At 44.2% G+C, this 27,500-nt stretch overlaps 1 protein-coding gene across 1 annotated transcript in view; it reads left to right on the forward strand.

Annotated features, from left to right (window-relative positions):
* The window catches only part of patj (PATJ crumbs cell polarity complex component), a 164,908-nt gene that overhangs the window by 60,689 nt on the left and 76,719 nt on the right, over window positions 1-27,500 (forward strand). The window contains exons 20-27 of the mRNA XM_084066804.1: window positions 1,690-1,941; window positions 3,882-3,924; window positions 4,483-4,540; window positions 9,526-9,597; window positions 10,852-10,923; window positions 22,405-22,582; window positions 25,598-25,708; window positions 26,200-26,241. Coding sequence (XP_083922930.1) covers window positions 1,690-1,941; window positions 3,882-3,924; window positions 4,483-4,540; window positions 9,526-9,597; window positions 10,852-10,923; window positions 22,405-22,582; window positions 25,598-25,708; window positions 26,200-26,241 — 828 coding nt within the window. The remainder of the gene's footprint in view (window positions 1-1,689; window positions 1,942-3,881; window positions 3,925-4,482; window positions 4,541-9,525; window positions 9,598-10,851; window positions 10,924-22,404; window positions 22,583-25,597; window positions 25,709-26,199; window positions 26,242-27,500) is intronic.

Consider the following 27,500-nt stretch of genomic DNA (forward strand, 5'->3'; position numbering starts at 1 on the left):
CGTCAGAGGCAGGTTTGGTAATTGGAAAAAAAACGTTTTTTAGTAAGCCCTGAGTGCCAATGACGTCAAACCCTCAGTGATTAGCAATCATCAGGGGATCAATCATACTGGAGATAAATATTCTGTGATTACTGTGAAAAGGTAAGAGAAAAGCTAAATCCTGGCACTGGGACCACACAGCCAGAAATACGTCTGGCACTGAATAAAAGTGTTTAGAGAGACTGACTGACTGACTGACTGACTGACTGACAGACTGATTCAAACGTGTGCAGAGACATGGAGTTGGCTGGTTTGATGGTAGCGCTCGTCTTCAGGACAGTGAGGAGATGTTAGATGAAGTGCTATCATCATCACCATCATCCTCTTTAACACATCCACTGCCAAGGGCTAATCTCAGAATGTACTCACCAGTGCCAAGGTTTTATTGTTGTTTTTTTTCACGTCGCCATAGGCCCCGTTAAAATCCTTTAGAATGCGCGATGGACTGTTTGTAAACAGCGTGCACATGTCCCTGTGTCTACTAGTGCAGACCACGTGTCAAACGGAGCCGCCATGTTTGAGTTCTGACCGTTTATGTTAACATGGGAAATGCGAGGAGGAAAAAGGGCTAAACAGGGGTTTTAGTGTGCGCCTTAGAATGGAGGCCGACGGGAAACAAAAAACGGGATCGCAAATAGTTTCGACTTCCGGTGGTGTTACACTGAAAATGGTCCGTGTAGAAAATTGAAAAAAATAATAACAATTCGAAAAAAAGGAAAAGGCACCCGGACCGTAGCACTACGGTCTCGGCGCTTATCAGTTGGATTTAACGGACCGTAGGACTACGTTCTTGGCGGTTAATGTGTTAATGCTTCCATCTCTCACCTCCTCTTCCCAGACAGTGTGTAGTGTACAGTGTGGGTCCAACAGAACTGAATCACACTAAGTGTTTTATCATTAATACGTCTGATCTCATAATGTCCCATCAGGACAATGGCTTCATGTCCACATGATTAACAGCTTCACTGCAAAGGAACTTAGACAGGTGTTACACACTGTGTGTGTGTGTGTGTGTGTGTGTGTGTGTGTGTGTGTGTGTGTGTGTGTGTGTGTGTGTGTGTGTGTGTGTGTGTGTGTGTGTGTGTGTGTGTGCGTGCGTGCGAACTGTGGTGGTGGTGTGAACACGGAGGTGTTAATGTTGTTTTATAGTAACTTAGCAAACACACATGTCGTAACTAGCGTCGTTAATGTAGTAATGTGCTCAATGATTGTGTGGAAAACTGTTTGGACAATATGCCTGGTTTCAGCAATCAGAGTTTCTTATAAACAAGCACTGCTGTATGTAACAATGTTCTGCCTCATATGTAACTGTCTGTTGTAACGGTCTGTTTTCCCATTATCTGACTGCACTGGCAGCGTTTGTACAAGACATTCTTATACTTCTGTTTATCCACCTGTTTCTTGGCTGTGTGTTTTCCACTTCCTGTCGGATTTCATTGGATATCATTAGTCATCTGACCGGTTTCATTGGAATTCATTGGATCAAAAGACAGGAAGTGTAACACACAGTGAAAAGCCTAGGAAACAGGTGGATATGGACATAAATGCATATTTCACGTGTGTGTGTGTGTGTGTGTGTGTGTGTGTGTGTGTGTGTGTGTGTGTGTGTGTGTGTGTGTGTGTGTGTGTGCGTGTGCGTGTGTGTGTTAGGGTTTCGGTGACGGCTCCATTCTACCAGAGGACCTTCGTCATCATGATGATGATGATGATGATGATGATGAACCAGAGCTGATCCTGGACGCCGCTCCTCGTTACTCCTCCCCCCTCGTCCTCCCTCTTCCCTCCTCCCCCCTCATGAGCAGGGAGATGACCGTCGACGAGGAGGAAGAGGAGGAAGAGGAGGAGAGATACCCCTCTCCTCCCCCTTACCCCTCCGCCACACTGCCCTCTGGAGGAGAGGAGGTTAGTAGAGGACAAAACAATAATAATGATAAAATCAACAGACAACCAGAGCTTCAGATAACCAAAGCATCTCAATGGACCCTTCGCTAAGCCCCACCCACTCCACCCTGTGACTGGTGGTGTGAGTTAGTCACACCCAGGCCTGGCAAACTCTGCTTCTCACCCATTGACTTGCTTAAATGACGGCTTTTCCCCTTAAAAATAATCCATCATTTCAGCAGCAAGAGCTTCAAAATCTCTTCTAAATCTAGTCAACAAGGCCTGCAGTAGGCTATGCACTGACACATGTGCATGACATTATTTCAATAAACTAAAAACATGGGAAATGTTAGTGGGAGTAATAGCCATGGATACACTTCAACCTGGTGTTTGCACTTTCTCCATTTATGGCCCGTACATCTACATAAACGTTCATATTTCAAATATAAAGTGCTTATCCCATGGCCACGGATGTTACATTTTATGTACGGGCTCTCAAAAGTACCAAAGGCCATTTTCTCCATATGCTTTCAACTAAGCGACCCTATCGGTTGGTAGGTGTATTGCACTCTGATACATTATAACTCTATGAGAAAATGGCCACCGATCGGATTAAAATGCTTTTTATTGAACAATACAGAATATACGGGTACTTTTGAGAGTCCTGTGCAGAATTGTAACATCCGTGGCCATGGGGTAAGCACTTTATATTTGAAATATAAAACGTTTATATAGGTGTACGGACCGTAAATGGAGAAAGTGCAAACACCAGGTTGAAGTTGATCCATGACAGTAACAGGAGTTTTCATGTACCACAGGGTAAGACTACAGTAGCAGTTAATAAATAGACGAACAAATGAATTAATATACTTTAACGTGCGGAATCCGAAACAGGCAGCGCTGTGATTCTGAATGTTGTTATAATTACGGCGATTAGTAGCCTATTATTGACACCACCTGGGCGAGTGAGTTGTTTAACTTTCCTGACGTTAAGCTGTGTATGTGTTCAGCAAGACAGCCATGAAGCCTTGCAGTTTAAGCGGCGGCCATAGCTGAGTGGTTAGTGAGCCCGCCTATGGAGCCAGAGGCCCTGGTTGCCACAGGTTCGATTCCAGGCCAGGTCAGCATATGTGTCGATGAAATGAAATTTGTCCCTGAGCAAGACTCTTAACCCCTAATTGCTCACAGGTTCTCATTGGAAACAAGACCGCAAGGACTTTCATGAACGACCTGTTAAAAGGAATTATCCTTATCCTTAAGCGCATATTTCAGCTTGGGAAAAGAACCCTCCAACGGGTTTGGGTACGTGGAATCTGTTGCTGGTTCATGGTCAGGGCTGTTCATAGTCACCATTGCGTTATCGTGGTATTCCTATTCTTGCTATTATATTGCAAATGATTGTGTGTGTGTGTGTGTGTGTGTGTGTGTGTGTGTGTGTGTGTGTGTGTGTGTGTGTGTGTGTGAGGGCGAAATAACATTGACAGCTATGGCAGGTGACGAAAGCTTGCCAGACCTATGCCAGGCTAACAACGGTTGCTAAGCTGGCATTGGACAATTGCTTTTGGGGTGGGGTTTAGCAAAGGGTCCATTATGGGAGGAACATTCACCAAAAAAATCAGATCTACAACGTGTTTGCGACACATTGTGAGCTTTTAGATCTGCAACCTGTGTTGGCTATTGTTGTGACACTGTAGCATGACCAAGCACTTATGATGTTATGCCTTTAAGACTGAGAAAGGCTCTGTGTCTCTTCAGGTGTGTGTGTGTGTGTGTGTGTGTGTGTGTGTGTGTGTGTGTGTGTGTGTGTGTGTGTGTGTGTGTGTGTGTGTGTGTGTAGTTGTGTTGAACAGCAGATTAGTTACAGGGGTGGAGGGGTTAATTTAAAGGTCACAGGTTCAAGTTCCCACAAACACCATGTGCCCTTTAGCAATAGACCTCCTGTGTGTTTTATCCTCCTTCAGGAGGAGAGAGATGAACCCACACACACACCTCTGAGGACTGCAGGTGAGACGCACACGCACGCACACACACACACACACACACACACACACACACACACACACACACACACATACACACACACACACACACACACACACACACACACACACACACACCTCTGAGGACTGCAGGTGAGACACACACACACACACACACACACACACACACACACACACACACACACACACACACACACACACACACACACACACACTGGGTTTCCTAGTTTAGTTTAGATTTAGTGGAAAAGGCTTAATTTTAGTTTAGTTTGAGTTCATTTAATACATATTACATAATACATATTTAATACATCATTTAATACATACATTAAAACAGACAGCATATCACATATACATGAGACACATTATTATTATTATTATTATTATTATTATTATTGTTATCATACATGGCTTATTAAAAAAAATCTGAAAAAGTGTAAAAACAATGTATTCGCAGATAAAACTGACTCATGTGTGAATACATGGACAATAACTAAAGTCATTTTCTGTGTGTGTGTGTGTGTGTGTGTGTGTGTGTGTGTGTGTGTGTCTTTATTGACAGTAGATTCCAGAGACAGTGAAGCGGATTCAGAACTCACCCTGACTGACACAGACTCTGAGTCAGTATAACCCTCCTTATCTCCTCTCCTCTCCTTTAAACCTTGCGTCTCTTAAACCCTATAAACATAGTTGACAGGGGTCCCCCAGGGGTCTTTACTTGGTTCCCTCCTTTTTCTCCACCTCTACACCAAATGTCTTTGCCGTAAACAGCCGATCTACAAGCTCACAACGTGTCGTAAACATGAGCTTGTAGATCGGCTGCTGAAGCTGAACGTTCACCTATAATGGCATCATGGCCAGCATAAGGACTGTGTGGTGAAACTAAAATACTGGGGACCCCCTGGAACGCCTCTAAGGACCCCAGGGGGTCCCCGGACCGCACCCCGAGCCACCTTCCTCTGGTTGCCTCTCAGAGAGGCTTGTGTTGAGCAGCAGTCCTCTGGTTCCCTCTGCTGGCCCAACATGGAATAACCAGTGGTGGAAAACAATACTCACATATTTTACTATGAAGTATTAATACTGCAATGTAGAAATACTCTGGTTCAAGTAAAAGTCCAGAATTAAAAATAGACTTGAGTAAAAGTACAAAAATATTGGTATCAAAATGTACTTAGAGTACCAACAGTAGAAAGTACTCATTATGCAGAATGTCGCATTTCACAAGGTTTCAAATGTATAAAAATCTTTTGAAAATAGCAGATCTACAAGCTCACAATGCGTCACATCGTGACGCATTGTGAGCTTGTAGATCTGCTATTTTCAAATGGCTTCAATGTATATAGGGCTGTAAAAGTCAATGCCTAATGTTCAGCACTTTTACTTCTACTCCACTACATCTCAGAGGCAAATATTGTACTTTTACTGGGGTCCACGTTGTGGCTTCTGCAGCCGTCTAAAGATCGCCAAGACACGGTAAAAAGCGCTGGCACTCTGAGGAGGATTTAGAAGATAGTACCTGGCACTCAATGTGTTAACACGTTTAGTGCCAGAGGTTTTTTAAAACAGGGAACATCTAGTGATGGCATTCTTACCGTTTACACTGCGCTGTTTGTTTGATTGATTGATGTACTTTATTTAGTAAGACATGAGAACAGTACATAACAGTACATGGAAGTACACATTTCGCAATACAAGGTCTACTAAACTGGATAGCTCAGTTAAGCACGTAGCTTGTTTAAGATGAGATCCCCATGTACACAAATCATGATGACATATAAGAGACAGACAGATATACACACTACTATACATATAAGAGACAGACACATATACACACTACTATACATATAAGAGACAGACAGATATACACACTACTATACATATAAGAGACAGACACATATACACACTACTATACATATAAGAGACAGACAGATATACACACTACTATACATATAAGAGACAGACACATATACACACTACTATACATATAAGAGACAGACACATATACACACTACTATACATATAAGAGACAGACAGATATACACACTACTATACATATAAGAGACAGACACATATACACACTACTATACATATAAGAGACAGACACATATACACACTACTATACATATAAGAGACAGACACATATACACACTACTATACATATAAGAGACAGACACATATACACACTACTATACATATAAGAGACAGACACATATACACACTACTATACATATAAGAGACAGACACATATACACACTACTATACATATAAGAGACAGACACATATACACACTACTATACATATAAGAGACAGACAGATATACACACTACTATACATATAAGAGACAGACACATATACACACGACTATACATATAAGAGACAGACAGATATACACACTACTATACATATAAGAGACAGACACATATACACACTACTATACATATAAGAGACAGACACATATACACACTACTATACATATAAGAGACAGACAGATATACACACTACTATACATATAAGAGACAGACACATATACACACTACTATACATATAAGAGACAGACACATATACACACTACTATACATATAAGAGACAGACACATATACACACGACTATACATATAAGAGACAGACAGATATACACACTACTATACATATAAGAGACAGACAGATATACACACTACTATACATATAAGAGACAGACACATATACACACTACTATACATATAAGAGACAGACACATATACACACGACTATACATATAAGAGACAGACAGATATACACACTACTATACATATAAGAGACAGACAGATATACACACTACTATACATATAAGAGACAGACAGATATACACACTACTATACATATAAGAGACATACACATATACACACTACTATACATATAAGAGACAGACAGATATACACACTACTATACATATAAGAGACAGACACATATACACACTACTATACATATAAGAGACAGACAGATATACACACTACTATACATATAAGAGACAGACACATATACACACTACTATACATATAAGAGACAGACACATATACACACTACTATACATATAAGAGACAGACAGATATACACACTACTATACATATAAGAGACAGACACATATACACACTACTATACATATAAGAGACAGACACATATACACACTACTATACATATAAGAGACAGACACATATACACACTACTATACATATAAGAGACAGACACATATACACACTACTATACATATAAGAGACAGACACATATACACACTACTATACATATAAGAGACAGACACATATACACACTACTATACATATAAGAGACAGACACATATACACACTACTATACATATAAGAGACAGACACATACACACTACTATACATATAAGAGACAGACAGATATACACACTACTATACATATAAGAGACAGACAGATATACACACTACTATACATATAAGAGACAGACACATATACACACTACTATACATATAAGAGACAGACACATATACACACTACTATACAGAATGTCATACAATCAGTTTACAGGTTACTGGTATGAAGAGTGAAAAATATGTACAAAAGAAGAAAGAGAGAGAGAGAGGGGGAGGGGGTAGGTTAGGTTAGGACATGGGGTAGGTTAGGACATGGGGTAGGTTAGGACTTAGACAGGGGCCATTTTTGAATTGCAGCCTCCTGAAGGTGTATCTTTAGGGCATTTTTGAAAGTGAGTAGGGTTTTACACTCCTTTACTCCTTTTGGTAGGGCATTCCACATTTTTGATGAATAGCATGAGAACGAGTTACTTCCCTTTGTTGAGCCAAATCTGGGTTGAACATGGTTTGTGGAGCTGCCTCTGGTGTTATGATCATGGACTTGATTAACAGAGCTGTAGACGCCACGACGAGAACGCAGATGTAAACAAAGGGTGCGTGCACGACCGTGGAGGGTCCCGTCTATCAAAAGTACAATTTATTTAATTTTGATAGCTTTAAACATTTTGCAGATGCCTGTCTCATTTTTAAGGTTTTAAATGGGCTTGCACCTCCACCACTAAAACAGTTCATAGAGCGAAGGGAGAGTGGTGACAGAACAACAAGGGCAACTACCAGAGGAGACTGTGAGGTACCATTCAGACGGAGTGTGTTTGGTAAAACAGTCTTCTCTGTTAGAGCCTCCCATCACTGGAACAGTCTTCCTACCGAAGTAAGAGAGACCAACAACTATCTAACCTTCAAATTCAACCTTAAAAGATGGCTAAAAGTTAACCAAATTTGTAATCATGAGTAAATGTCGGCTCCATTAATCACTGATGTGTCTTCTCCTATTTTACTGTATTCGTTTTGTCTTTTGTACATGTCTACTTGTTTTGTATTGTTGACGATGTCTCTTTGTGTATGGATAACTATACCACTTTTTTAACAGCCTGCCCAGGGACTACAGATGAAAATTAGCCAACTCTGGCTAACTCTGGCTCATTTACATGGACGTGAATAACTGACATGTTGATCAATGTGCATTGTCCCTGTTAAATAAATAAATAAATAAATAAATAAATAAATAAATCGTCTGGAACAATAATATTTCTAACGCGATCCGCCATTGCAGAGTGATCGCCCATCGAAAATGGCTCGTTTCCACCACGTTAAAAAGATATGAAGCTTTTTATCAAGGAGTCATAATGGGAGTAGGCTGCACTAGCCTTCCTGCTTTCGTGTCTAGAGGGGCGGGTTTAAAATCAGCGGGGAGAGAATGCGCCTGATCCCATTGGTTCACGATCTGTCCGTCAGCCTCCGCCCCCGTCAACACAACATTTGGAGCGACGCCCACTGCACTCTGGTTGGTTGGGGGAAATGAAACACCTCCTATACCCACAACACCGACTTGCTAGCCCAGGCTTTTATTTTTTAGCAAAAATAAAAAATAAAAGCTTGGAGATCGAGCCTATAATGGGAGAGGACGGGAGGTAGTTTTTTTTGGCACGTCCTCTCCATTTTAGAGCCTCCGTGAACCCCAGCCGCGCACGGGGCTCTAGGGCTGTGAGGGCGCGCTTATTTTGGGGGGTGGGGGGGTTGAAGCGAAGGACCTGCTTGTGTGTTGTTGTGGAGATGCGCAGAGTTCAATGGCGGCCGCTCGTGTTGTTTCGGCTAAAGCCGTCGCCGTTCGGTGTCGGTGGTGTGCACGGTAAACGGTACGAAACTGTTTCACCTTCCGTTTTGTCCGTAATGTGGTGAGTGGAATAAATTATGTTGCGACGTGGAAACTGTGTAGTGAGCAATGATAGGTGCCCTACGCCACCCGTAAATTCTGCGCGTCCGCCGTGGCTACTGTGTTGGCGAGATGTGGTGTGTCGGTGTTGTGTTTACTCAATTACAGAGCTGTGGCTATAGCGTCAGCGGCGCGCGGAAGTCACTCGCCAATTATATAAGTAGATGAATAACGTTTAGGAACCACTGCTCTAAGTCATGAATACAACAATATGAATAACATTTAGGAACCACTGCTCTAAGTCATGAATACAACAATATGAATAACATTTAGGAACCACTGCTCTAAGTCATGAATACAACAATATGAATAAAGTGTTCTTGTTTGGTCTCGTCTCGTAGAACCGTGAGGGTGGTCGACACGGAGAGGAGGAGGAGGCGGGGCCATCCTCCACCAATCAGAGGAGACCACAGGTGAGCTGTTCCTCTGACATCATCAATAACGACCTCAACGGTTAACTTTAATTTACATAAGTTGCATTGTTATACTATTTTTATGGTTATGACACAGAGCACCGGAGTCTGACGTAATTTACACATCCTACCCGGGTCGCGTTCCCCCCCCCCCCCCCGTTCTGAATCCCCATAGACGTGTTTAACACATCCACTGCCAGAGGTTAATCTCATAATGTACTCACCAGTGCCAAGGTTTTATTGTTGTTTTTTTCACGTCGCCATAGACCCCGTTAAAATCCTTTAGAATGCGCGATGCACTGTTTGTAAACATCGTGCACGTGTCCCTGTGTCTACCAGTGCAGACCACGTGTCAAACGGGGCATCCATGTTGTAGTTAGAACGGTTTATGTTAAACAGTGATCACAGAGGAGAAAAAACTACAAGGGAGAAAATGGAGTTTTAGTGTGCGCTTTAGAATGGAGGCCGACGGGAACGGCAAAACCGGATCGCAAATAGTTCCGTTTACGGTGGTGTTACACTGAAAATGGTCACAAAAATAGTTACATTTTCACCAGAAATAGACTGTATCAAATATAAGTGACTGACTATCATAAACGATACAGAACCTCCTCCCTGACAATATCGCAGAGACAGTTTGTTTATTTTTGGACCACAATTCTTATATGAGACGATTCTAAGATGACCCAATGTTATTCTCCATAGAGAAATTACTTTACGACCCAGGGGATGAACGAGTGACATCAGGACTTCTGTACTCTATATTAGGGGTTAAAGATTAACCCATTAAGACCTGAGGCCCATTCTAAACATAATCCTAACCTTTTTCTGAAAAACCTATGTTTCTATATCAGTGGTTCTCAAACTTTTTCAAGTCAAGGACCCCCAAAATTGTACATATTTGCCGCCGACCCCCATCTCAAAACATTTGGTTCCAGGGACCCCCAGAAGCAAAGATATGAGTTAAAAATGTTCGCTTTTAAATATGTATATATTTAAAGATTTGCACAAATTCTCACGATTTTTCAAAAATAGCAGATCTACAAGCTCATAGCGCGGTCCAAATAGTTGACTGACAGTTATTTTTGCTATTTTATAATAGCACAGCCTTTTTATGAACTCGATTTTCAGGTCTGAAAATCCAGCCCTATATTACACTGATCAGAGCAATGGTCACCGAGTTAGGATTGTATTGATTTGATTTGTGTGTGTGTGTGTGTGTGTGTGTGTGTGTGCGTGTGCGTGCGTGTCCAGTGATCTCCCAGAGAGAGAGGATGGTGAAGGAGAAGAGACACCGGCCTTCAGTCACTGGGGACCCCCCCGCAGGTATTTGCACACAATAGTCATTTCTAGTTGAATGTAGGTTGTTTTCACCAAAAAGCAACATAAAGCAGAGGAAAGGTTTTTTTTCCAAATCCATTTGAATGGGGGTGAATGGGGGTTACGGTGGCGCAGTCGCCTCACAGCTAGAAGGTCCTCGGTTCGATTCCCGCCAGGGACGCTGTGGGCACTGGGGGCGTGTCTTCTCCTCCGCGTCATCAGTGACCATACCCTAGGTTGGGTTGGTGAAAGGGCCTACTCTGTGTGGAGTTTGCATGTTCTACCCGTGTCCCTTAGGGTAGTTAATACCCTCACAAAAACATGTAGTAATCCTGGTCGCTATACCGCCTCCCCCATGACAGCCATGGAGGGGAAAGGAATAATGTGTTCCTTCCACGCGCTACGTCCTACCGGGGAAACTCCCCCCTGTCAGGTGATAAGAAGCTACGTCCTACCGGGGAAACTCCCCCCTGTCAGGTGATAAGAAGGCCAGTTGGCTCTCATGCGTTGAAGGAGGCATGAGCTCGGCTCTGGGATCCCTAGGCTGGCAGGGGGAGTGTAGCGCCCATGATCACTTAGACAATTGGCACTGGGTGAAAAAGGGTTTCAAAATCGTGGGATAAAAATGTAGATAAAAACAAAAAAAAGAATGGGGGTGAATGTGGCTGCTTTTTTTGCGATCACATCATTTCCTGCTTCACTTGTGACTCATAGGTCAGAGAAGAGCGCCATCTAGCGTAAGAACTGAAAACACCAGTACACGTCAAAACCATAGACTGTAAAAAAAAGAAAATACATGGACACAGTGACGCCCATAGACTCTACAGACCGTGAATGAAGCCTATTTTTCACCTTTCTATATCCGGTCCGAATATGCAAATGAGAAACCGGAAATGAATGAATGCCATTGGTTGGGGACCAGAGCGGGGGTGGAGAATCAGAATCCGGTTTATTGTCACATGACAGGTTTACAAGGTAGAACAGTGGGTGGTTTAGTGAGATTCACTTTCTTACAGCTTTCGTACATCGCTGCATCGGGAATGAATGCTATTGGTTGTGTAGCTTGTCAATCGAATCATCACAGGGTAGCCACGCCCCTCCTACTGCATACCCTACTTTATCATCCATTTTAAAATAAATAGGACCATCATTTACCAAAACGCTTGTCATGGTGATTGGAAGAAGACTTTAAACTAGCCACTGGAAGCAGGTAGTATTTATGACAATGTCTATTGAGGTAATACAATAATTATCCTACTATAATTCTAGTAACCTCTGTCCGTCTGTAGTGGTGAGTGAGTGAGTGAGTGAGTGAGTGAGTAGGTGAAGATACCCGGTTCTCCTCAGTGGCTGGACCAATTGCTCTGATTTTGCACACAGCCATTGACCATTACCATCTGAACTTAACTGTGAAGCCCCTTTTTCAATTTCATCAAATCTCAGCTTCTTATTAGCGTTTATGTGTCAAACAATGTCACCATGGTTACGGGCCTGCCCAGCTATGGGACGAACTGCCTCCCGGGTTGCCAGATCATGTGCGCATATTCCCCCACGGATGCGCTGCGCCGACTGGGTATGGTCTAGTTATTATTAATCGATTGATTGACCATTCAAAATAAACAGGCTCTGAAAATGCATACGCCGCATCCATCTGACCTCAACATTATTCACCATCCATCTGACCTCAACATTATTCACCATCCATCTGACCTCAACATTATTCACCATCCATCTGACCTCAACATTATTCACCATCCATCTGACCTCAACATTATTCACCATCCATCTGACCCCAACATTATTCACCATCCATCTGACCTCAACATTATTCACGGTCAACAGGTGCAGCTGCAGGGTCTCCAGTCCATGGAACGATCTGTATTTATTCACAGTTGTATTAGTTTTAGTGGGCTTACTGTTCTTGTTTGTTTAGAGGACTTTGTTATTTTGTTCATCTGCTGTTGGTAGTCATGGCTGCCAGTTCCCACTTGATGTTGTGTGGGAGTTCTGACTGCTCCACACCGTACTGAATAACTGCTAGCTTACCAGACCATTGTGCTGGTGTCCAACTTGTAGATGTCATTAGTGAATCCATGATACTGCAGGGTGTGTCCTCCATGAATATACATGACCTTCTCCAAGACACAGGCTGAGTGGTAGCTCCTCGCCGCTGGAGCATTCCCAGAAACATGTGATTCAAACCATATGTGGGTGTCGACATCAAATGCGTAAAGCACATTGCAGTAAGGAAACCCTCCCCATATGTAGACAGTATCTCCTATCAGCACAGCTGTGTGGCCCTCACGCCTGGAGGGAACCGCAAGGTGGCGTTCTCCTCCGCCAGGTGTCACTGGGGTCAACTTCCCCCAGCATAAAGACACTGTGTTGAAGACGTGTACATCAATGTGATCTCTTTTCTTCAGGTCTCTCTCTCCTCCAAAGCAGTACATGTTTTGTCCGACCACCACAGCAGCCTGGTTCTTCCTATGTTCTCCTTTCACATGTATCGTCCAGTGAAACATTTCACACAGCAGCAACACCGTCAATGAGAGTTGTTAACTAATTAACAGATTAACTTGTCAGGATGAAGGCAGGTCGGTTTCCTTGTTACAAGTCGCTAAATGATGTTTAGTGTTTCTGACAATTCATTTTAAAGAACAATTACACAGTTAGGATTATGATGCTGTGATGTCATCGCATGATTATGTCATATTGTAGGATAGCTAATGCTATCATTTGATATTTATTAGTTTAAGATTTGTTTGACAGAACTATGTCAGTACTATGATGTCAATCATCCATATTTGGTCATATGGACGGAGAGAAAGACACACAGAAAGGTACACATAGATGTAGACAGGCAACCTCCGGAACCAAACAGTTTGTGAGGAAGTGGACTGGCATGAATTTGAAGCGCCTCAAAGCCCTGAGCTCAACGCTCTGAAGAGCTTCTACCAGCGGCTTTTAGAGCCAAACACTTTGAGAGCCTTACACCAGCACATGGACAATATGACACAAACACTTTGAGAGCCTTACACCAGCACATGGACAATATGACACAAACACTTTGAGAGCCTTACCCCAGCACATGGATTCATAAAACACGGGACGTGATGTTGATACTGTCCATTGTGCCAATAGATGGTGTGCACTCACATGAGATTTGCCTTGATGTTATGAGAGTGGCATGGGAGGTGTCTTTCTTAGACTGGGGTAAGATGTCAATTTTGGGACACATCCTCAGTAGTGTGCCTTTGAATCAGGGGGTGTTTCGGCCTTCAAACACTATACACCCTCATCAAAGGTGGCCAGCTACAGGGTGATCAAGCCTTAGCTTGTGTCCCATGCCCAATCATTAAGATTTGCCTAGTTGTTAAATGGCAGACATCCCAAGGGACTGTGCAAGGCAGGGGCGTCCTCTTCCCTGAGCCAACCCTACAGCTGACCGCATACCTCATATGCCCTCCTTAAGTTGGAGGGGTTTGAATTGGGTTCTCAGGTGGGGGGTCATGTTCTTAGAGCCCAGCAAGGGTCCTTCCGTTTGATCCATAGCCACTGGCTGCCTCTTTCAGCCGCTTCAGAAACTGCTCTGATGGTCTGCCGCAGAGCCTGTCCATGGATTCCAAGTTCCTTCAGCAATCTGATGGTGGAAGAAGCCACGAATCCTCTGCATCCCACTTCAACTGGACAGACTTTTACGTTCCAGCCACGCTGAATTGCGTCTGATGCCAGCTCTGTGTAGCGCAGTTTCTTGCGCTCATAGGCCTCCTCAACAGAGGACTCCCACGGGACTGTGAGTTCTATGATATACACAGACTTTCGTGAAGGGGACCAGAGTACCATGTCTGGCCTAAGGTTGGTGGAAGCGATCTCAGGTGGAAAGATTAGTTGCTGGCCAATATCAACCAGCATCTTCCAGTCCCGGGCCATGGCTTGGTGTCCAGTTTCTGGCTTTGTAGGAAGATGCTTGGGCTTTTTCTGTCCCTCCCGGATGAATGTTCTCGTTTTGATGGGATTGCTTGTTCTTGGGGGTAAGGAGTTGATTGCACTCCTCTTGATTTCAAGTGCTGCAGCCAGGCTCTTGAGGACCTGATTGTGCCTCCAGGTGTAGCGGCCTTGTGTGAGACTGGTCTTGCAACCCGACATGATATGTCTGAGAGTCGCTGGAGCTGGGCAGAGGGGGCAGGTTGGGTCCTCGCCATACCAATGATGTAGGTTTTTTGGTGACGGAAGCACATCATATATAGCTCTTATGATGAAGCTGATGTTGCTGGCTCCCATTTGCCATAACTCACTCCAGTTGATCTTTCTCCTTTCCAGGCCTTCCCACCGTGTCCATTGCCCCTGTTTAGCAAGAGAGACAGCCTTTGTACTTCTTGCAGTCTCCTCCAGTCTGTGCACCTCCTCGACCACCAGTTTCCTCCGCTCAGATGTTGATGCCTTACGCCAAGTTGGTTTGCTTGCTGCCAGGCCAAGGCCTCCTCTTCCATGCTGGATATGTCCAGTGTTGGGACTAACGCGTTACTAACGTAACACGTTACGTAACGCAACTACTTTTTGCGGTAACTAATAACGTAACGCGTTAACTTTTCCAATTCAGTAACGGCGTTATAGTTACTGTGATTTAAAAAAGGTGCGTTACTGCGTTACATTATGTGATCCAACTGCTGTCTCCCCCGCGGAGCAGCTTGCCTGTCTGTCATCTAAACAGGACAGGCAGGCAGGCAGCGGTCCCACTCACCCTAACTTGAGAAAGTGAAAGTGACTAGAGCGAGAGGAGTGATGATTGGTTAACAGGGGGTAAAATGTCAGCCTAAGCCAATCAGAGACAGAGTTGGGCGGGTCTTTGCCATACACAGACTTCCCTTGCTAACACACACACACACACACACACACACACACACACACACACACACACACACACACACAGTCACTCTCAGCTGACAGCGCAGCGTTAGTTTGCAGGTTGCAGCTTGGAAATATAACCATTATTTAGAATGTGTGGGGATAAAGGGCGCTAAAGACATTGCAGTGACAGAAAACATTGTCCACATCGAGTAACAGCAATGCTGATCTCCTGAAGCACCTAACTAAAGTACATGGGGTTATAAAACTAGTCGCCAAAGAAGACTCCACCGGCAGTGATCTAGATGGAGCTACAGGCAGCTACTCCATCCATCTAAACAGCCAAAAAACGATTTTTTAAAATCGCCACAGCATGTCACCCAAACTAAACAGATTGACAGGTATGTTGTTGAGGAGGACATGCTTCCCATCGCAACGGTTGAGTTTGTTGCCTTCAGAGAACTAGTCAGCAAAATAGCAGTGAAAGCAGCAGGGCCACTACAGTGCAGAAAGACGTTTAATTGTTCCACTACATTTCATAATGACTACAATGGTCTTTTCTCTCACTGTGCCACAGAGCAACACTAAAAGTGTGTGTGTGTGTGTGTGTGTGTGTGTGTGTGTGTGTGTGTGTGTGTGTGTGTGTGTAATACAGTACACTCACTGGCATAAGTGTGAGAGTTTTTTTTATTTTGAAATAAAAAAAAAAGTTTTGTCAGTTAAATTAAGGCCACTCACATCTATATGCAAATGATGACATCAAATTCATTCAAACAGATAACTGACTGGGGAGGGAGTGTGGGAGATAGGTGGGTTATTGTATTGCTCCGAGTATAATGATAAATAATTACATCCTGATGTGAAAGAAAATATTTCTAAAGAAGAAGAAACAAATAAACGTTTTTTATGTATAGCCTATCAAAATCATTTGGAAATAATAATATATATAATAATATAATAATAATTATTTTATTTTATACATTTTTTCTTATTTAAAAAAAAAAGTAAAGTAAAGTAACTAGTTACTAGTTACTTTCATAATTTAGTAACTAAGTAAAGTAACTAATTACATTTTTGGAGCAGTAACTAAGTAAAGTAACTAGTTACTTTTTAAAAGTAACTTGCCCAACACTGGATATGTCCCACGATATCTTGGTGTCTCAGGGCTGATGTAGCTTGCTGCACAGCATTGGATGGTGTCCATTTCCGTCCAGTTAGTAGGGGAGGTGGAGCATTGCTGATGGTCTGGTCTTTGGAGTCCTTCAATGTCATCTGAAGTCTTACCTTAGAGCACTTGTACTCCTCCGTTAGACTTGTGAGAGGTAGTTCAAGGACCCCTTTGCCCTAGAGGCCGATGTTGCTTAGACATTGTGGGACACCGAGCCATTTCTTCGCATATGAAGTAATGGTTCGCTCCATGTTCTCCACAGTTGTTATTGGGACCTCATAGATGGTGAGTGGCCACATTACCCGGGGGAGAAGTCCAAACTGTAGGCACCAAAGCTTGAGCTTCCCAGGCAGTAGGGTTTTGTTGATGTTCTCAAGGCCATTGGCGATGTCCTGCCTCAATTGCTGCACTTGATCTTTATCCTTGAGGCTTGCGTTGTACCATCTACCCAGGCTTTTGACAGGTTGCTCAGACACCGTTGGTATCGGGTCATCTCCAATGCAGAACTTCACATCTTTAAGCTGTCCCTTGACTATGGAGATGCTTCGAGATTTGCTTGGCTTGATTTTCATCCGGGCCCATTTGATGTTCTCCTGCAGTTTTGCAAGTAGCCGCTTGGTGCATGCTGCAGTATTGGTCAGTGTAGTCATGTCATCCATGTATGCTCGGATAGGTGGGAGACGGAGCCCGTCCTTAGTTCGCTCGCCGCCCACCACCCATCTCGAGGCCCTGATGATGACTTCCATGGCCATAGTGAAGGCCAGAGGTGAGATTGTACAGCCTGCCATTATGCCCACTTCCAAGCACTGCCATGATGTAGTGAAGTCAGGTGTTGTGAAACACAGTTGCAGGTCTTGGAAGTAGGCCTTTAACAGCGTAGTGATGGGTTCTGGTACGTGGAAAAAGTTGAAAGATTCCCAGAGGAGTTCATGGGGAACTGAGCCAAAGGCATTGGCCAGGTCGAGGAAGATGACATAGAGGTCTCTCTTGTCCTTCTTAGCTGCTTGGATCTGGTGCCAAATCATACTAGTATGCTCCAGGCAACCAGAGAACCCAGGAATGCCTGCTTTCTGTACAGATGTATCAATGTACTTGTTCCTTTCCAGGTAAGTGGACAGCCTCTGTGCTATTATACTGAAAAAGATTTTCCCCTCGACGTTGAGAAGGCTGATTGGCCGGAATTGACTGATGTCTGTCGCATCCTTCTCTTTTGGAATTAGTACACCACCAGCCCTTTGCCATGCCTTAGGTATGATTTCCTTCTGCCACACTATCCTCATGAGCCTCCAAAGAAAGCGTAGCACATCCGGGGCGTTCTTGTAGAGCTTGTATGGTACTCCATTAGGCCCAGGAGCCGATGCCGCTCTTGCTCGCCGGACTACATTCTCTACTTCCTTCCATTTTGGAAGGTCAGTGTCCAGGTTGAATTCCGAAGGTTGAATAGGTGGGATGTCATGTGGGATTGATTGATTGATTGATTGAAATTTTTATTAGGCAAAAGAATGTAAAACAACACAGTTACATTTATAATGCTTTTGTCTAAAAGGTCCGGCCAAAAAAGTCCTTGCGGGCTTGTTTCCATTGGGGTCCTTGAATTAATTTCATAGACATATATAGTAGCAACCAAACAGTTCAAAAATCAACATAAGAATACAGAGGGAAAAAATATATACCATTATGTACAAAAAAGGTCATGGGAAAATAATGAAATATATACAAAACAAAACATGATCAAAATAAAAATAAAAAGTGTGTACAAAAAAGGGGGAGGGGGGGGGGTCGTCTGTCTACAGGGAAACTGGTACTAGCTCCTCTTTAGGCCTCCAGAAAGATGAGTTTTTAGGGCTGTTTTGAATGAGCCCAGCGAACTGCATTTTTTGAGGGATGGGGTTAGACTATTCCATTCCTTGGTGGCAGTGCTATAGAAGGAGAATTTGCCCATGTTTGTTTTATGGGTGGGTGTTACCAGATTGTTGTTTACGCTCCCTCTAGTTTTGTGACTGTGGGTGTCACTAACTTTTTCGAGGTACTTATACAGATATGCAGGTATAGGGGGCATTTCGGGCAAATCTGCATTTACAATTTTGAAGACCAGTCCCATTTTTAATTGTATAACCCTGTCTTCCACCCTGAGCCAGCCTAGGCTGGCAAAGTGAGTGGGAGAGAGGTGGGTCATGGGCCCCAGTCCGAGAAGTAGTCGAATCAGTTTGTTTTGGGAGGTTTGAAGCTTAGTCTTCAGTGACACTGAGGTGTTGGAGTACCAAGAGGAGCTAGCATAGTCAAAAAGGGGCTGAATCAGGGCCCCAGAGAGGGTCCTGAGTGCCTGAGGGTTGACAAAAGAGGAAACTCTGCCCATAAATCTGGTTCTCTGGTTTACTCCTTTGAACACCTTTGTTGCCATGCTTTCACCTGTCAGGTGTTTGTCAAGAATACATCCCAAATAGGTAATCTCTTCTTTGCTAGTGATGATTGTGTCATCGACTTTGACCTTGAAGTCATTTACCTTCATTTTACTGAGGGAATGTTTGGTCCCAAATAGGATGGATTCGGTTTTCCCAAGGTGTAGTGACAGTTTGTTATCGGTAAGCCAGGTACGGATTTTTGAGAGTTCAGAGCTGAGAGCTTCCTCGACTTGCAACTTGTCCTCACCCGAAATCAGGAGTGCCGAGTCATCAGCGAACAGGAACAGTTTGCAGTTACAGGCAGCATTCATGTCGTTAATGTATAGAAGAAACAGTAACGGCCCTAGAATGCTGCCTTGAGGAACCCCGCAGCTCACCGGGAGGGATGAGGACATGGTTCCGTTGATGTCAACCACTTGTTCTCTACCCTCCAAGTAAGATCTCATCCAATTTAGTGATGTGCAATCAAAACCAATCGCCCTCAGCTTATCAAGTAGAATTTCGTGGTTTACAGTGTCAAATGCCTTTTGGAGGTCCAGCATGACCATGCCGCAGTATTTGCCCGAGTCTACCTCACGTTTGATGTGATCGGTCAAGTACAGTAGGCATGTGTCAGTGGAGTGGGATGTTCTGAAGCCCGATTGGAATTCAAACAACAGCTTACGCTCGCTGAGGTAGCTGTTGATTTGTTCTTGGATTGATCGCTCTATAACCTTTGAGATTGAACAAAGGATGGAAACAGGCCTATAGTTGCCAGGATCTAGTTTGCTTCCTTTTTTAAATAGAGGGATTACTCTTGCCAACTTGAATCATCTGCTCATGCCTCGTGTCCTGGTGGACCTTTTCCAGATGTTCTTCCAGCTCCTGCTTTGGTGTTTTCAGGATTCCACTCTTGTCCTTAGCAAAGAGGTCTTTGACAAACTTAAAGGGTTTTTTATAGAACCGTGTTCTTGAGTGTTCCTTCTTCTTACGAAGTTTCCTTAAGTTCTCTGCTCTTCGCAAGGTTGCCAGCCGACATTTGATGTCTGCTTGGAGTAGCATGAGACCTTCTCTCTCTGCATCAGAGGCCTTCTTCCACTGCTTTCTCAGCTGCCTTCTCTCTCTGACAAGTCTCTCGATCTCTTGCTGCCTCCTAGATTTGGCTGGCGTTGGTGGTGCCTTTCCACTTCTCCTTTTGTTTACTCCAAAGCGCTCTTCTCCGTAGTGGTAGATAATGTCTCCCATCCTTTCAAGCTTTTTCTCTACCGTGCCTACCTGTTGTTCCAGGATTTTTGTCAGGTCGTTATTGATTGTTTCCCACTCTTTCTTTTCAACAGCTTTGGGCCATTTCACACTTGGTCTGTGACCTTTGATCTTTTCCTCCTTTGGAGGTCTCTGTGGTTGGATGAGTTCGTCCACCGGCAAATCTGTGCTTGTGTTAGCCTCCTCAATGACAGGGGTGCTGATGCTCTGCGAACTTTGGTTTGTGTCCCGTCGCTGTGCTTCATTCGACTGACATATGAATATGACACAAAGGAGGAAATAACTAAACAAAAAAATAAAATAAAATAAGAAGAAACATAAAAAAAGAAATGTGTTGGCACTCCAATAGTGCGCGCACATATGTTTGGGAAAAGGTTGGGTCATGGGCCCCAGGCTGAAGAGTAGTCAAATCAGTTTGTTTCGGGAGGTTTGAAGCTTAATCTTTATTGACATTGAGATGTTGGAGAACCAGGAGGTCCAAGCATAGTCAGTTAGTCACAGTGGCATTGAGTTAGTCCTGAGAGCACTTGTCTTGACGACATTCTGCACAAAAATCTTGTCATTTTATTCACTTTTTTGATCACCTTTGTTGCCATGCTTTCACCTGTCAGGAATGCAGCCCAAATAGGTAACCACTTATTTGCTAGAGATTATTGTCATCAACTCTGACCTCGAAATCATTTACATTTGTTACTGAGGGAATATTTGTTCCCAAAAATAAAGCATTCTGTTTTACCAAGGTGTAGTGACAGTTTGTTGTCGGTAAGCCAAGTACGGCTTTTGTTGAGCTCAGAGCTGAGAGCTTCCTCAACTTGCATGTTGTCCTCTCCTGAGATGAGCAGAGCTGAGTCATCAGCGAACATGAACACTTTGCAGTTACAGGCAGCATTCATGTCGTTAATGTATAGAAGGAACAGTAACAGGCCTAGTGTGCTTCCTTGGGGAACCCTACAGCTAAGTGGGGGGGATTACATGGTCCATTGATATCAACCACTTGTTTTCTTCCCTCAAGGTTTAATGAAGTACCATCAAAACTAATTGCCTTCAGCTTATTCAGTAGAATTGAATGTTTTACAGTGTCGAACGCCTTTTGGAGGTCCAGCATGACCATGCTGCAGAGTTTGCCCGAGTCTGCCTCGCGTTTGCTGTAGTCGGTCAAATACTGTAGGCATGTGTCGGTGGAGTGGGCCGCTCAGATGGGTGGGCCAGATGGGATGTTCAAGTGGGCCCTGATCCAGAAAAGGTTGAGAACCACTGGTCTAAACAATATAATAAAAAGTCTTCAACAGTAACTGTTAACACGTCCACCGCCCCAGGTACTATGCATCCGCTTTATCCTGCCGCTGCCAGCGTTTTCTTTTTTTTCCCGTTTTGACGATCTATGGAGCGCCGCTGAAGCCACAACGTGCACGCGCATGTGTCCGTGGGGTGGTGGAGGGTCCCAACTATCCACTGGAACAACATTTATTTTACGGCGATCGGCCATTTTAGAGCGATCGCGTGTTGAAAATGGCTGGTTTTCACCAACACAAAGAAGCTAGAGCTAGAAGTTTTTTTTCTCTACATCCCATCATTGGAGCGGATGGGACGGACGTGACGTTTTTTTGGGGATGACGTCACATCCGTTGATTCCTTCTAGGGGAGTCGCGGGATCATTCCTAAGTTGTGCTAGAGCGCCCTCTTGTGTAATTTTCACAAAAAAATCACGTAGATCTCTGTGACCGGCGGTGTATGCTCTCTTTTGTCTGGACATAAATAAATGGTTAAAATGTGTGTGTGTGTGTGTGTGTGTGTGTGTGTGTGTGTGTGTGTGTGTGTGTGTGTGTACAGGGTGGAGGTGTGTGTGTTGGAGGGTCAGTCTCTGGGTCTCAGCATCGTAGGAGGTCAACATGTGATCAAGCGCCTCCGGAACGGGGAGGAGCTTAAAGGAATCTTCATCAAACAGGTTCTGACTGACAGTCCTGCTGACCACACCCACAACCTGAAGACTGGAGACAAGATACTACAGGTACACACACACACACGCACACACACACACACACACACACACACACACACACACACACACACACACACACACACACACACACACACACACAACCTGAAGACTGGGGACAATACAGTATACTACAGGTACACACACTCTCTTACACACACACGCACACGCACACGCACGCACGCACGCACGCACGCACGCACGCACGCACGCACGCACGCACGCACGCACGCACGCACGCACGCACGCACGCACGCACACACACCCACAACCTGAAGACTGGGGACAAGCTACTACAGGTACACACACTCTCACTCACACACACTCACACACGCACACTCACGCGCGCACACACACACACACAACCTGAAGACTGGGGACAAGCTACTGCAGGTACACACACACACACACACACACACACACACACACACACACACACACACACACACACACACTTGAAATATGTATTTATGTCCACATAATAAGAAGTACAGGATGTACAAAGGACATAAACACAGTGCAGTCAGATGAAGGGAAAACAGACAGGTACAAAGTGCATGTAAAGCAGAGCATTGTTACATACAAAACAAAAGATGGCATACTTGTCAAACACAGCAGACAACAATCATGGGTAAAGGAAACAACGCCTCCTCCACATTGAGAGGCTTCCTATAATAGCTGATAATGAGCAGTACCTTGCTAATTGTTTAGCCCTCCTTTTGGAGAGGCCGGCCATTTGAAGGCCCCTCACAACTTACTTGTGCACGTGTCCTAGACTAGTGGTTCTCAAACTTTTTCATGTCAAGGACCCCCAAATAGACGCTTATTACCCCACGGACCCCCATTTGAAAAGATAAGCCAGGGACCCCAATAAGAGAAGGTTTATATGGCTCTCTAGCAGTGATTCTCAACCATTTTAATGTCAAGGACCCCCAGTTTAACATGCATTAGGCTACGGACCCCCATTTAATGGCATTTATACCTCTGGGACCGCAATTCATATCGTAAAATCAATGTTAATGTAACTCTGAGAGTGTACAAATGGAACCAAATGGACCCGTTAGGGTCCATTTGGTTCCATTTGTACACTCTCAGAGTTACAGACCCATAAGGGTCCATTTGGTTCCTATCCATCATTTAGCTGGGGACCCCCTGGAACCGCCTCAAGTACCCCTGGGGGTCCCCGGACCCCACTTTGAGAACCAACGTCCTAGACTACCAAAGATAAAAAACAAATGTTTACATCTGTAGCCTAGCTGAGAGATGGTCTGCTCTAGCTGGTGATATTTTAGCACTTTGGTTAGGAAGGCTTCCTCTCAGCTGTAATCAAAAGTACAGCCGACCTCGACCTCGAATGAACACCTCACTATGGTTTTCATTAACAACAACGACATCAGGGGTGTTAGCTGAAATGTTAGAGAACACAGAATCATCGTTACACAGGTTAAACATGTTATAATGTTAGAGAACACAGAGGCTAAACATGCTCGGCCTCACAGTAGAATGCTTATACAGCATGATGGAGGACCTGAAAATAGAAGTGATATCTTTAGATATCAAATCCACTATTCTGTCATGCCTACTTATGTAGAGTCCCCTGTATACATGGCACCCATTTAAGATGTGGGACATGGTTTCAGCTATTTGTTCATGACCATGATGTATACAGTGAGGAGCATGGTTGCCTGGAAACCAGATGGAGAGGTTAAGTTTAGATGGTAAAACCTGCAGCCTCGCTTTCAGAGTAAAGACAACAATGCATTCGTCTAAAGCAACATTTTTGAGCACAGAGTGCGAGACAGAATGGTCCGCAGCGGGGAGACATGCAGTCTTCCCTTGCAGCCTCAGTTCAGTCCAATGCTGCCTTTGTTGTTGTGCCCATAAGAGGCGGCCTCGGGCATTAGTCAGTGGGAGTTGGTGTTCTGTTCCACACACAGTCATTGATGCTCTGACAGAGATACTGGAGTCATATATAAAGTCCTCCGAGACAGCCATCGCCTCAGAGTTAGACCCTACCCACTTCAGGGTAACATCAGCCCAACAGCACAGATCGTTTAAGTCCGGCCAGTCTGACCACACACCAAAGCCGGGAGAGCGACTGTCTAGCTTTCCACTAGGTTTCCTTCTGAAGCCTAGGAAGCTCTGTCTCTGTCTCTGTCTCTGTCTCTGTCTCTCTCTCTCTCTCTCTCTCTCTCTCTCTCTCTCTCCTCTTTCCCCCGACACGGTCGAGGCAGAAGGCCGCCGCTCTAGAACCTAGGGTCTGCCTGACGTTTCTTCCAGTTAAGAGGGAGTTTTTCGTTGCCACTGTCGCAAAAATTGCTTGTTCAGGATGGGATTGTGGGGTCTCTTCTCTACATGTAAAGTGTCTTGAGACAACTTGTTGTGATTTGACACTTTAATAAAATTGAATTGAATTGAATAGGATCCTCCTGAAGCCTAGGAAGCTAGGATCCGAGCCACATGCCAGGGGGACCTTACGTCGTTTTAGGTCCAGGAATAGAGATGAACGTGCAAGCTCTCTCACATACTGGTCATCATTGTTCAGCATATTTAACAAGTGGGAGAGCCTCTTAGCAATATTGGGAACACCCATACCACCCTCACTGTGAAATACAATGTCACGTGTTGTGTGTGTGTTAAGACCAGTCCATTGTCTCACTAGGTGCACAGTTTTGTCAGTCAAATCACGTAGGGATTTTCGTGGAACATGTACATTGGAGAAAAGATGTTGTACCTTGGCTAATGCTATTATTCTGACTGCCTCCAGTTTCATGATTAGAGTCGATGTGTGGATTAAGTCGAGTCACACACACACACACACACACACACACACACCCTGATTCTGTTTGCCCATATTTACCGGCCATTGACCGATAAAATGTTTAATTGGCCTTTACGTGTGTGTGTGTGTGTGTGTGTGTGTGTGTGTGTGTGTGTGTGTGTGTGTGTGTGTGTGTGTGTGTGTGCATGTGTGTGCGTGTGTCTGTGTGTGTCTGTGTGTGTGTGTGTGTGTGTGTGTGTGTACAGGTATCAGGAGTAGATCTCCAAGCAGCCAGTCATGAGGAAGCGGTTCAGGCCATTAAATCTGCTGTCAGTCCAGTGACCTTCACCGTGCAGAGCCTGTGTACCACACCCAGGGTACGTACACACACACTCACACACACACACACACACACACACACACACACACACACACACACACACACACACACACACACACACACACACACACACACACACACCCAGGGTACACACACAGGCGTAGATATTTGATGTGGAAGTTTAACACATTGACTGCCAATTATTTCAGATTTTTTGCAGAAGACTGCCATGCTGTTGCCCAAATGTAGTTTTACCACACACGTAGCCAGTTTAGATGGCATGCACGGGCACAACCACCTGCTACTAATAGCGTAGGTTTGGCCGAGCCCCAGCTGTGTAGGAGGCTCTTACGCAAGCTGCGTAGGCCACGCATGACCTGAAATCTACGTGCCTGCTATGGTACTGCGCAGCCTGTGACGACACACGTTAGACCCGTCGTAGGACCTGCGCAGCATCTCTACGAAGCTTTTTGGGAAACACGGCCATTTACTCTTTGTATTAACCTACGTGTGTGTGTGTGTGTCCAGCCTCTGTCTACAGCGACCAGGTCAAAGAAGAGCACCCTGCCGGTAAGAACCTAAACCAAATTAAAGGAGTAGTTCATTCAAAAAGTTACTTATTTTCTATCAACTACACACACCATGAAGCCTAGATTTCCTGGAGATATATTTTGATATTGTCACATTCCTAGACAACAATTCCTAGACAATACTTTGATGATCGACATTTCACTTTCAAACATGTTTAACGTCTACTCAGGCTGTTGTGTTTCACCGCAGACAGTTTATAAGTTGCTTGATTCAGTATTTAGATCAGGGGTCTTCAACAGGGGGTCCGGGACCCCTAGAGGGTCCTCAGAGTTACTACAGGGGGTCCGCCAAATCTTTGTGTGATATGATTTTTAGCGGCGCTAGCCGCTCTATACCTTTAGGTATAGAGCGGATATTAGCCCTCTATGCCTGGCTTTTGCGTCAACGTTCTGATTGGTCAGGTGCGCCAACGTTCTGATTGGTCAGGTGCGTCAACGTTCTGATTGGTCAGGTGCGTCAACGTTCTGATTGGTCAGGTGCGCCAAAGTTGTGATTGGTCACTATTCATGACATCACTATGATGTCATGAATATAGAATTCGATGACAATGACTTCATCTTATTATTCATTTGGCTAAAGTCTCCGTCTAGGTAAGTTATTTAAAGTTAATATGACGAATAGAAAGAGAAAGATACAAGAACAGATGAAGGGTGAATGTATAGAAAGTCTGAGTTCGGGACCCAGTCATCCGTTATGACAGAATGGTTTGATAGAGACGATCGAGAATCCAAGAGTCCGTTAAGGTTCTGATTGGTCAGGCCCGTCAAGGTTCTGATTGGTCAGACCCGTCAAGGTTCTGATTGGTCAGACCCGTCAAGGTTCTGATTGGTCAGGCCCGTCAAGGTTGTGATTTGTCAGGCAAGGGGACTATTCATGACATCACTATGATGTCAAGGTTTATTTTTTATTTCCTCATGTTTTTTTTTGTATATATTTTTATTTGGCTAAAGTCTCCTTCTAGGTAAGTTATTTAAAGTTAGATCCTCAATTTAACTTTATCTGTCGTCGACGCTCTGATTGGTCAGACCCGTCAACAAAGTGATTGGTCAAGCTTCACATGACACATGGCTATAAACACATTATAAACACATATCGATGACATAATGTATTCAAAGGCGCCGCTACCTTCACACAGGGTGTGATTTTTTCTTTTACCTTAACCACTTGAACCCTAGTATCTCTTTTCTGAGGAGAACTTTGGCCAAAAATAGCCGATCTACAAGCTCACAACGCCTCGC

The sequence above is a fragment of the Gymnoscopelus microlampas genome (genome assembly GCF_963454915.1).
Source record: "Gymnoscopelus microlampas genome assembly, chromosome: 9".
Lineage (NCBI taxonomy): Eukaryota > Metazoa > Chordata > Actinopteri > Myctophiformes > Myctophidae > Gymnoscopelus > Gymnoscopelus microlampas.